This window comes from Coloeus monedula (genome assembly GCF_965178545.1).
Source record: "Coloeus monedula genome assembly, chromosome: 2".
NCBI lineage: Eukaryota > Metazoa > Chordata > Aves > Passeriformes > Corvidae > Coloeus > Coloeus monedula.
In genome coordinates, this window is record NC_138782.1 from 65,128,539 (window position 1) to 65,141,921 (window position 13,383).

Below are 13,383 nucleotides of genomic sequence, written 5' to 3' on the forward strand. Positions count from 1 at the left end.
AGTTATTTGAAACCAGACAACAGGGAGATTGTTCCAGAATCCAAAAATCATGCAACAACTTTGAAATGGTCAAGACTCAAAAGCCTGGTTACTTTGTCTTTAAGAAAAAAAATTAATTAGACAGGGATGCAGACTTAGTTAATTCATGGGTCTCTGCCACCAGTTTGCTGTATGACATCATTCCTGTAACAGGTGTTTTTAGACTGCCTTTGGAAGGGATGGTGACTGCAGTGATTTCTACAGAGTCAGAACACAATCTTTTAAACTCCTTCCTCCCTTCCTACAGGAGAAGGGTAGGGGACAGGATGAAAAGATAAGGTGGAAGAGCTGGATGCTATCAGAGGTTAGGGAACTTAAAACTGATGAAGTGCAAGTGTTTTAGAGAGAAATAGCTACATAGCTTAATCAGTTATTCTTGCTCTTGCAGCTTACAAGGCTCTGTGGAGTGTCCATTACTTTCTTTTTCTTCAGATATGTACGCCTGGAAGGCATCACCTGGACACTGAACTGATCCTCCACAGTCTCAGGCAACTAAGAGATAGTTATTAATTCCAGAAATTTCTGCCAGAACGTTAACTCTGGGTCCACCTGAGTTACACACATCTACAGTTCACATAAAATATTCCAGCATCATTTAAAAAATATGAAGTGCATAGCAAAAAAGTCTAAATCCACATAAATATGCTCCTGGCACAAGTATGTGAGCAGTATCAAGGATATAGCCAATGTCCTTGCTCCCTAGAGCAGCTGGGAATTTGTTAATAAAAGTGTCCTGATGTGTGCAGAAATCAGAAACAGATGGGCTGACCACTTCACCTCCAACTGCCAACTGGTTTTCCTGTGAATTTGCCAATTTTCTTTAAAGATACTCTACCAATCTTCCACATCACTGTGAAATTAGACCAATTGAGGATTTGGGAATAGCACAAGTACAGGGAATCTGTTCTCCCTGGAAGAAGCACTTCTGTTTTGCCAACTCCGTGCTCTGAAATTCTTGAAGAGAAGGCCTATTTTTAAAGTCCTGCTAAACGTTGCACTCACTGGACCTGAATTACCTCTGTTGCACTTGAACTGCCCAACACTCTTAAGGCAGAGGAGACAGACCCTCTCTAACCAGCAGGACTAAGAGCTGCAGAACAGCAGACAGCTCTTCTCTTGGTACCTCACACATCTGTGAACCACCCCCCTTCCAAACTCCTACCAAGGCAGCTGAACCTGTCACTCTAAACTCCATTTAAATTTGTGCGAGAAACTCCCAAATAAATCTATATTTTTGACCTCCTATGCACTTTCTGCATGAAAAGCACTGTAAAAAATAATCTCACATTTACAGGTATGAAAGGAGATCCATAATTTTTTTGTGATATAGATGAGGATTGTTATAATGGCTAAAAAGTGGGAAAAAGTGAAGGGTTAAGAGGAAATTATCGAAGATGCTCACAACTAAATAGCTCCAGTTTTCAACTCATATTTTATTAATAGATGGGGTACAAATTTCAAGTGTACTTCAGTGAATTAGAAACCTAGCCTCCATGATAGATAAAAGCTCTTTATAAGTACTAAGGCAAACCTCAAGTGTTGAGAGAAAACAAGAAAAAATACTACATTTTTCCCAACAGGACTGATAATATTTTGGTTTGTTCTAACAAACTGAAGTATAAACATAATTACAAATATTAAGTATATTTTCCTTCTTCTAGTTTATTAGCCATTGCTAAATAGTATACATCATTTTTATGATGTATGGCAGGCTTCCCTGCACAACAAAGTAAAGAAAAACAGTCTCTGTCCCAAAAGGCCAAGCATTATATAAATGAGTAAATTGTAATCATTTTCCTGATTTTTTCATGAAATTAGGACTGCTAAAAGCATTCCATGTACTATCATAATTACCAGTAATAACATAAAAACTAATGCATTCCTGCAATTTTCAGTCCATTACCTGTGGATTTCCCATTTGTTATTTCTATCTCACAAAAGGAAGTTATGCATTTTGATACTTAAAGCAAGAATTCATCAACACAAACATAGCAATTACTGAATCTTCTAAAATGCAAAGGTAAAGAATGGAATTTCTTTCAAGTGAGGTCGCAGAGATATCTGGTGACCTTCATCATTCATAGTGACTACTACACAAAACAACAGCTGAAAGAGAAATTTCATATTCTGCCGGTTACTTTAATAGTCTATAATGCTCTGACTACAAAATTCCTGGATAAGCAAACAAAAACTCCCAAACAAGACCCAAACAACTCTTACTGCTTACTTAGCAGTCTAAAAGCCATGCAAATCACAGCAGACCTTTTACTACATTTTGGGGAACAATGCTTGTTCTGTTCACGTACGGTGGAGAGTAAAATTGCATGCATTCCTAACTACATGGGTTACTCAGATCATAAAGGGTGTGCCAGATAGCATTAGTGACACAGGGTCTTAGCCCACCTCTCTGACATCCACAGAAACCTCAACACTGCTTCTATTCCAGCCAAGAAGAAGTGAATGGGCTTAAGAGAAGGTATCAGCTTTAGAGCTGCAGAAGGACTGCCAAGTTTCCTCTGAACAATTAGTAACAGAACATGGGAAAGAAACAGGGTCAGACTTGATCCTTGTCTCATTTTAAAAAAATAGTAACAAAAACCCCTCAAACCCACACCACACACAGTGCAGCATTCTCAGACTGCTGTCAGCTGGCACATGCAGAGGCCTTTTGAACACATTAGAACAACCCATACTTTTTCTCCAGTATCCTCACTGATCCTTTAGTTGCTAGCTTTTAGCACATAAGAAAACTTAAAACTTCCAGAACTTCACAAATCTGTTCATTTCTTATGATAATCTAGATAATGAAATAGCAGGGGAAAAACCAGAAGTTGTACAGCCCTAGTTTAGAAGACCTGACCTAAACAACCACACAACTAAAATCACTAGGGTGATGAAAAACAAGGATGGGAATTTAGTTCTAATGCCTAAGAGCTACTTGCATATTAACAGACTACACCCAACAAGAGGCACAATTCCTTGCCGTAAAAGCAAACCAGTTAGTATCTCTGAAAATTTAAAAGACATGTTAAAAAACCCCCCATATCTCTTTACTGCACAGGATCCTACTCTCAAATTTCTGTAAGAAGTTTTAGCTCTCCTGTTTGAAAGAGAAATGCACATTGAATACTTTCGCATATATAAGGCCAAAACCACAGATGTAGGATTGTTTCTGCCATTAACAATGAGGGCTCCAAAGTCAGAATGCTAACAGCACATCCAGAATTCAAAGGCTCTTCCAGGTATAAAAATCACTGTCCTCCAAGTACTTCAGCTTCACAAATAAAAGGTTCTTACAACTGCATGACTTCATAAAAATATGTATGAAATAACGATTTATTATTTGGCACATTATGTTACAATGAATAGGTCAATCATATCCATACAAACAACAGAAAACTACAGGAGAAACTGGGCATGTCTTCATATAGGAAAGCAACACAGAGCAAAATTTAAGATAATCTAGGTGATCTATCATGCAAGAAAGCAAGCCCAGAAACAAAAAACCAGAAGTGTACCTGCTGGAGGTCCAATGTAATGGTCACATAATGATACTCAATTCCATTCTGGATACTAGGGCTTTGCCACCAACTGTTCTTGCCATCAATTGCATTTGTTATTGGGTGTCGTTCTGTTAGAACAGCAGAAACAAATAAATTTCAAAACTATTACAAGATTTAATTATTTTTAGATCTGAAAGATAGATTTTAAGACAATTACAGAACTAATGAGGCAGGACTTCTAAAAGAAAAAAGAATAAATTAATTTTTCTTGTACTCTAGGGGCATCAGTCATGCTTATTATTACTGGAATACTGATCTAATGTTAATTCTTTAACTTTGGTTAGGATCACAAGAAGATCATTCAGAACATCTAACTGCAGAAGGCTCTCCTGATGCTACAGAAAATGTGGGCATTTAAATCAAGCAAACTCTTCCGACACTCTTCCAAAGTTTCAAGTACTGCGAAGTCATCGAATGTTGCAACAGAAACAACAAATCAGAAACCTGAGATAGGGTGTGCAAGGAAAGCAGAGATTAAAGTAATACTGGTACTGGCATTTCTAAGACATTTCTAAGCACACATGGAAATAATTCAGGAAATAATTCACAAATCATTACAGAGGAAATGATTCAGAAATCATTACAGGATATATCCCTCAAGTGGAAAATTTTCTGACTCACATACATGTATATAAAGGAGGTTTGTTTGGTTATAATCCTTATCAGAGTCCAAGATGCATTATTTTTCATGTCTATATGGACTCTGCTGCAGTATCCCAAATGAATCCTAAATAAGAGGGATATGAATTTATTTACAGAATGGAATTTTCCCTTAATTTCAAGATCTTCTACATTATCAAAGTTTGCTTACTTAGTAGTTTAATGTTATTTAGACTGAGAAAAATCACTCTCAACATTTCCAGGTTATTTTTTGTGGTCAATTTGTGTTTCTCTCCTGTACAAAATGGAGAATAACAAAACCACAATTTTAAAAGGTATAAGGATCTATATTTTGAAGTCCCTACTTGTATACAGCAAGCCTGTACATTATGAGGAAAATAACCCAAAGAAAATGCAAATACAGTAAATTTCTTCTATGCAAGTTCTGTTTGCAAAAACATGAATTAGGAGAAAACCTTATCCCTCTTATTAAGGATGACTTTCTAAACTGTCAGGTTTTCTTGGTATAAAATTGGAATATGATTCATTACTTGCTGGGCCTAGAATTGTAAGTAATTAATTTATGAACTGATAAGTTTACTTATTATTTTAATTATTACTTTAATCAACCAGCCAGACTGATAGTCTTTGTATCTCTGTTTTTTTGATATATCAACCACCTGTGGAGGACAGGAGTCCTAGCTCATAAAGGGAAGTCAGAATGCCTGAACATATTTAAAGACACAATTCAAGTGCTTTGTGGGAGTGAGTGAAGGCATAAACCCTCAATATTGAAAATGCCAAAAATTTCATTTAATTATTAGATTATTCAATGGCATTAGTGGGCAGCAACATTTGCAAGTTAGAATTCTGGTACTACAACTGATAAAGCTATTAGTAGCTTTATGTTGAAGAGAAAAGCAAAGCACACCCTATGCTTTACATGCTGTCAGTACCACAGCTCCAATCATTTTCTCAAATTTTGGCTTTAACTGAGTGGTAGCAAAAATCAGCTGTAAATCAAATCCAGGGCTCCTTGGTGATTGTGACAGAAGCTGTCTAATTGGAAATTTTGATCTAAGTCTCTTCAGATGAAATTGATATAAAGGTAAATCATCAGAAGGAGGATTGGGAGATGAATCAACAATTAACTGTAATCACCATTATGAAAGTTTAATCATAATTAATTTGAAAATTGATTAATTGCTGGCATGTTTTGCTTATTTAAAAGGTAAGGGGGGAAAATACAGTATTTGTAAAAAGGACTGGATTGCCAATGCAGTTCAAGGACCAATCTCCCTGATGGATGGCAAGAGGGAGAACTTAGAGAGTGAGCCCATCAAACTGTGCACTTTAATTTGGACTCACATGTGATTAACCAGGGAATTTGTGTTCATTTCCTACTACAGTAATTAAGGGGAGGCACTCCAGACTGACACATTCCAGAGGGATCCTTTAAAGTCTGGTTATATTACATGGTTCTCCTATTAACAAGCCATCTCTGTTTAAACAAGGCATTTCCCTTCACCAAATGAACATTTAAAGACCTTAAAATGAGGTATGATTGACAACACAAGACCAGATATTATGAAGTTGGGCAGATGCAAGTTCAGAAGAGTGTAGAAACAAGGGGAAACATAGATATAAAACATTCTGATGGGTTTTTTGGATACACACATGTTTGTGTCCGTGTGTATACCCATACATTAGTGTACATTGTCTGGCATCATAGACAAAGCAGTATCTCCGGTTTAGGTTTGATTTTTGAATCAAGCAAACTTCATATAGGAAAAAAAAATTGTGTAATGTGCATGTGTCTCTAAATTCCCACCTATAAAATAGGAAAGTCTCTCTGCCAGTCAGAATGCTTCCAAAAACTGAATTCTTCTCTGAGTGAAACACACTGCTATAAGGTAATTGGATGTATCTATTGCTAAAGAATCATATGACCTTCCCTCAGAAGGTGGCATTTTCTGCAGTTAAAAAAGACATAGAAACTTGGAAAACAATCTGGAAAAAAAATTGGTTGTAACTGTCTTCATATAAATTAAGTAGTCTACACTAGGACAATTATAAATAGCTTCGCAAATATAAGATGAGGAGCAATTCAGCAGGAAAAGAAAGCATCTGAGGTTTGCAAATGACAACTAACTGTCCTCTCAGTGGTGTTTCACCATTAGAAAGCAGAAATATCAAAGTAAAACATGTGAATGGGAACATATGCTTATTCTGAAGCAAACCTGGATCTCTGTTTAGTGCTAGTAAGAGCTCAGGTGAATTTTTATAAATATGAAAGCCTCTAAAGAGAATTCCAAAGAACTGCAACTCATGCAGTTAGAGTTCTAGAAGATAAAACCTATGACGAAAAGGAAAGAAAAGAGACAGCTTAGTGTAGAAACTAGATAGATCAATACCATCAACACTTAATTAATTATTTTTATTTTTTTTTTTAAGAAAAAGAGAATAATCCATTTCTTGTATTGACTGAACCCAGGAAATAGGTAACATGAATTTCTGCAAGGAGACGCAGATTAGCTATTAGAAAAACACTTTGTTTTGAGTGATGTAATGAGTGAGCCACACAAGAAAGTGTGGCCATGGGAGGAAGTTTCTAAGGAGCATCCAAACAAGCTTCTGTCTGGAAAGCTAAAGCCGCAGATAGCTCATCCTGTCCAGAACTAGCAGACAGATTAAATGTCATCTTTTTTTTTTTCCTTTTGTCCTGTGGTTTTAAGCCCATGCTTAAATGTCATGAGGTATAAATGTATCTAAGTTTTATGGGACACAATCGGAAAAAAAAAATTGTCTTCATGCTTCTGTGTCTGTGCTTCTTCCAACATTTTACCTATTCCATTAAAAGCTGTCTTAAGTATCCCTACACCCTCTACCATCTACAGCGCCAATATACCCATGAAAATCTAATAATGTTAAAACTGTTCATGTCTTTCACTGCAAGGTTACATGAAATTAAACTTGTACAACTTGACTAAAAAATTTTCTTAGTTCTCATCTTCCCAACTACCAGAAACAGCCATGTCTGAAGTAGATGATAACAAATTCATACTTGAAAACTGATTTTGCTTCCAGGTAATCTTTAAGAAAGCAGTGTTAGCAAAAATCAATTTTAATATGAAAAACTAAGCATTAAACCATGCAGTGCTCCATTACTTTATCTTATTTTTTCTGGCTCAGTGAAACTGAATTTACTGGAATTTCAGATATTGCTTAGATTGGCCAAAATGTTCAAATTCCACATGTAGGTATGCAGGTAAAAGTCAGTTATCTGTTTTTTATTCACAGTTAGTGTATATCAAAATAATTCAGCAACAGCTGTAGATACTTAATATTTCAAAATCTGAATTCAGGTGCTCTGCTTTTCAGTACCTGAATCAGAAAGTTCTGTGGGAGGAGTATCCATATCAGATACAGATTTTGAAATACCTTTGGAAGAGATGGTTAACCTGATTTAAAAAGAGACACACATTTCACAGGAATTGGGCTGGTAAACTACTGTTTTGCTCCCTGATATCTACACCCTTCGGAACAAAACGAAAATGGCACACATACGATGTTGGAGCTTGCTCCTTTGATCACAAATGCGGCACTGAGGGTTCCTTTCAGGCTGTCCAGGTACATGTTCAACGAGTTTGCAGTACATTTCCCGCCCCTTTTCTCCACAGGTAGCATTGGTTGTGATGAGAGCATTACTAGCCAGGTTCAGCACTGCAGGAAACAGTCCTGCAAACAAAATAAAATAAAATCATAAACAAAAGCAATAGAGGCAAAACCAAGGTGAATTTAGCAAAATAATCATGAATTAATGTAACAGCTGTTACAATACTAAAACAAAAGCTTTCGTTTACAACAGCTATGGAAGTAATAAAGAAAAACTTTGGATGTGCATCCAGAATTTAGACATCAGAATAAAGCCATTATATACTGATGGGTTTCTCCCCATTCTTCCAAAATTCAAATTGGTACCTTCTGGTTATATCATGAACAACAGCAGGACACCAAAGGAGAAAGTACAGAAACATACAAAGCATCATAAAATTTTATTTTTCACAATCAAACCTTGTGTTCCTACCCAGTTGGCCACAGCGACATCGTACACAAAGTATCCATGAAAACTCTTTATCATTCTTTTTCTGCTTACATCTCCATGGAAAAGCTTTTCCTTCACAGACTGCAGCACTTGCTTTACACTGTATTACTGTTCTGCTTAGGACCTCACAGACACCTTTGTCATCAGAGCAGCTGGGTAATTCATCCAGACACATGAATAGCATATGTCATGTTTCCCTTTCCTCAAGAAGAAAATAACATATACGACACCGTATCTTTTATGGTAGTACTATTGTTATTTTTCCAGGTGCACATGCTGAGTGATGTATTATAATTCTCATTCAGCACAGCATTTAAGCACATCTGAGTGCTCTGCTGAGCCAAGTTATATGTAGCAGTAAGCTATAAAGATTATAAACCATATGAAGAACATTCATTAAGGTGGGTTACTCTCCTTTCCACTAAGTACTGATCAAAACCTTTGAGCTGTAATAAAATTGATCCATGGAGACAAACTGATAGACTGTGTTGAATGCATACAGTACTGCCCCTCACATTAAATCAATCAGTTTTGCACCTCCAAAAGCAAATTTGCCATGGCTACAGGTTAAACCAAAAAAATCCAACCCAAACCAACCAACTAAACAAAAAAAAGGCTGATGTATGGATGCATGGGATCATTTTTGGATTCATTTTATGACAATTTCAACTGGCCCAAAACTCACTCTTGCAATTCATTCAACTTCCAACCCTATTATACTATTATAACCTTAAAATAAGGCTTTAATAAAAACTGAATTGGTCATTATTGTACTCTGATAAAACTCCCTTTATAATGGCATTTCTTTTTGTCCTCTACAAATGGACAACACTCTTCAACTGACTCCTTTCAGTCCTTTAATATCAGTCTCCTGCTTGTCTCTGCAATTAACCTGCGTGCCATTTAATTACCAAGCGTGGCTGGTCATGGTACAGCTGTCCTTTGACACTGTGAGTTAGTGACTCTCACACTCACTTTAAAACCATGTGTAAATACACTGCTTGAGCAAGAGAGCCAATTAGTTACTAGCCCATCCAATTTGTACAGTCAATCAATACTTGAGACTTCACTGATCATGTAGATTGCTCCTTCTGTATAGATTAAAGCTCATTTTCATGACGCTTTAAAATCTATACAGCTGTTCATGTATTTTTATTCACTGCACTCAGTGATATTTTCTGCCTTCTGTGATGGGACCAAATGGTAAAAATCTGTATAAGCATTAGCAGAGTAGACGAATTAATAGCTGTAGAACTTCCTATGTTGACTGACAGCCTCATTATTCTCTTTTTAGGCTGTACAAAGTTAATAGTGTAGAAGCCACTAATCATTTACTGTTAACAAAGAGTCTGGCATTTGGTTTGGAGCTAAGTATTTTAAGCCCTCAAAAGTGAACCTTGTACAAAGGACAGAATGATCCTACATGCCAAGAATTGCAGTACAGGGCATCAAGAGAATAAATCCTTCAAAAACGAGCTGTAAGAGAGCAACCAAAAAGCCTCCAGATTCACACAGCTATAAAAATATTACCTATTCTGTGTCTATCACAAATCATACCTTGTTCTAAGTTTTAACACAAACTTTAAATGTAAGATAGGCAAATAAACGAAGAATACTTAAGAAACTCATTTATTAGAATATAACTTCACCCTTGGGTCACCTCTTTAATGTGCAGAGCGGCTTAGGGCAAAGCTACCAAAAGAGCCTTGCCTATAATTAGTACAAACATAGGCAACAAAACAAGTATTGGGTGTTTCCCTGAAGAGCCCACGTCAAGATGCCAGTACCTCACAGAGGTGCTCCACAATGAATTCTCCACAGGCTCGGAGTGGCAGGCAGAGAGCAGAAGATGCCCACTACAGCCAGCACTTCACCTTTGCAATTGACCCTCACCCTCAGGGTTTTAACAAGTTATAATTAACAACTACATATTTGAAATTCTTTGAATAATCTTTATTTCCAGGGAGCAGGGGATTGGGCTCAATAGGCCTTATGGGTTTCTTCCAACTCAAGATATTCCATGATTCTATAATATTCCTTTGTGCAGCCCAAAATAAGGCTTTGCTTTAAAAGAACATTCGATGTGCAAGGCTGATAGAATGGAGAAAGCAATATTATTCATATTGATTTCTAGAAGTTACATATATATATATATTTTCACAACAGAGGCATGACATTCTAGCAATACAGAAGATGAAACAATTGTCTTAAAACTTTTAGCTAGGCCTTTTGAATATGAAATAAAAACGTGTATGTTTATGATGCTAATATATGGTCACATTTTCTGAGATTCACATCTTAGAAATTCATCTTCCAATCATAAATCCCCAGGAAAAATAGCAAGAGATCTCTAGCTAGCACAGGTAATTTTTTCTGCCTTGTTTTCATTACAATAATCATACACAAGAAATATTTTAAAACTGATGTACTAGTTTTGTACATCATCAATTCAATTTCCCCATTATTTTTAAAGTTTGTTGTCATCAATCCCACCTTGAATTCTATGGGCATCCTCCTATCAAATACTTCCAAAAATATGATCTGCTAAAATGACAAAGAGCTCTTCTTTATTGCCAAACGCCTTTTTTAAACATTTGCTCCAGTGCAAAGACTGGATAAAATGCCTCTGAGTCACAAACACATTATCACTATTTAGTGTAACTCAAGTGCAAGCAGAAAAATTCTACTCCCTTCAACTGCTGCCAGATACATCAATCTTTTCCCTCCTTTGTGTCACTGGCAAGAAACTTATTAGCATTCATTTATATCTGTTAAAAAATAACAAAATTCTAACAACTACATGGAGGAAATAGGTAGAAAATACTGGCTTTTAATTAGGTAGTGCTTTTAGCAACTTGGGTTCAATTTCTGGTTTTCAAAGGACTGCTGCTGTGTGAAGAGAAAAAGAGTATCATATTCTCCCTGTGAAATGGGCATGGTCATCTTTCCGCTTTGCACTTTGGTTTTTAAGCATGGAACACATCCAATGAAGATTTTAGAGCATGGAAACCCAATAGTAAGTTTGTTTAGGGTTGAGAGGTGATTAAACTATAAGGCAAATAACACAGAAATTAATCAAATTATTTAAAGTTGTGTACAATGCACAGGTAATCAAGCACGCTCCTTAAGTCACCAGACAATTAGTGATGGTAAGTTTAGCATGTATTTTCAACAGAAAAAAGGAAAAGCAGCAAATCAGCAGGATTCTCTTGCCTACAGGCTCCTATGTACTCAAGTTTTACGCAGCCACTGTTCTGGTTAAGTAGGTGTGGTATCGAGGTACCAACTACATTATCGTTTTTTATAATGGGTCCTGGATCATAGCACATCTATCTTAAAGATAAAAATAGTGGCTGCTTGGGACCTGTGGTTTTTTTGCAGATGCCTCATGAGTCATCCCTTATCAATACTAAAATTCTCTGGAGACACTGGCAAGCACGTCAGTGATTCACTGAGTTCAACACATTCAGACTAGCAAACAGACTTTCACAAGATTCCACAAAGGCCATTAAAGGATGTAAGCCATTGTAACATATGAAGGAATGACCTTTCATGAGGTCAGAATGAAAAATGGAGAATAGCAGTGGAAAACCACAGCAATCTTTGCTGAATCCTATTTTGTTCCAACAGCTACATAAGTAACTTAGAAAAGAGGATAATAAGTAAGATGACTGCTTATTGATGATAAAAATTATACAGGAAAATTAAAATAAGTACAGACTACAGAGTGGTAGAAAAAATTTCACAGAATGGTTTGTCTAGGCAGTAAAATGGTATCTGAAATCAAGGAATGGAAATTAATACACAGGGGGAAAACATGAGTGCCTCTGCACTAGCTATTAGCAGTCCTGAAATAGTTATTATTGATATTTCAGTGAAAATATTAACTCAAGGAATAGAAAAAAAGTCATTACATTATTGCATGAATCCATCTGTACTGATTACTCAAATACTGTATGGTCTTCCTTACTTCTCATCTCCAAAAGGCTATGGTGGAGCTAAAAATTAAAAAAAAAAAAAGTGACAAGATCACAGCTGTGGAACAGCTTCTGAATGTAGATATAAATAGGCTATGAGTTTTCTACTGGAAAACAAACTGATGGGGAAATGTATAAAATTATGTTACTGAATACAAAATCATAAATGGCTTTAGTGAGTAAATCCTTGGAGTGAAAATGATAAGTTTAGCTATCCTTCTACCAAGATGCAGAGTCAGCTTATCAGACAGGAGTTTTCTTCACTGATTGGGACTTTATTCCTGTTTGGAACTGCCTTTCAGTATGATAGCAATTAAATTCTAGAATAGATGAATAAATTATATAATAAAATATTTTTATTCCAAAGGCAAGAATGGATTAAAATCCGATTCGATTAATACACAGAACAAGGGTTCATCTGGAACTGTTAAACATGAATGGCTTGGGTTCAGTTGTCAGTTCAGAACATCCCTGAATCACTAGCTGCTGCAGGGGTTTACCCAGGGAGACTTCACTGTACTCTTCCCCTTTCACATTTTTCCTCAATATTGCCACTGATAGGTATCTTTATTTTTTTCTTACTAAGGCTGGTAGCATATACATCCCAACATAAAGGTTCATCCAAAATGGAACAGGAACTATAACCTTAATTTTGTGAGGTATTGCTAATGAAACTGCAATATTTTTGCCAATATTCAATTCTTTCAGCAGCCCTTTTACTCTATACTATTTCCCATTATTACCTTGCACCCATAGAGGTCTCCTTAATGGCTATTTATTCTATAGAATGGATCGTATTCTGTAGAATCTCTGTAGAACATTCTCTTGAGCCTGGCAATTTCCTTGAAGTTTTCCGCAAAGCAGCGTTACCTAATTAATTTTCATATGTTTTCCTTATTTCACTGCATAAAGGAAAAACCAGACCAGCTTCATGTGTTTTCTTTTATCTGATTTTCATGACTTCCCACCAACCTTCAGCTCATATAAGCTCCATGAGTATCAGTGGAATAAAACCTACCAATCTGATGCCTGGCACCCTGCCCTGTTTTGTCATGCCCTATTACCTACTTCCCTGCCAAACTGACAGATTTTCCACATG

The 13,383-nt window shown here is 36.3% G+C and overlaps 1 protein-coding gene across 8 annotated transcripts in view; it reads right to left on the reverse strand.

Annotated features, from left to right (window-relative positions):
- Window positions 1-13,383, reverse strand: part of LAMA2 (laminin subunit alpha 2) — a 344,213-nt gene that overhangs the window by 253,328 nt on the left and 77,502 nt on the right. For all 8 annotated transcript variants that reach the window (XM_082302950.1, XM_082302949.1, XM_082302947.1 and 5 more), the window contains exons 2-3: window positions 7,770-7,940; window positions 3,558-3,670 (exon numbers count right to left, since the gene is read on the reverse strand). In XM_082302950.1, coding sequence (XP_082159076.1) covers window positions 3,558-3,670; window positions 7,770-7,940 — 284 coding nt within the window. The remainder of the gene's footprint in view (window positions 1-3,557; window positions 3,671-7,769; window positions 7,941-13,383) is intronic.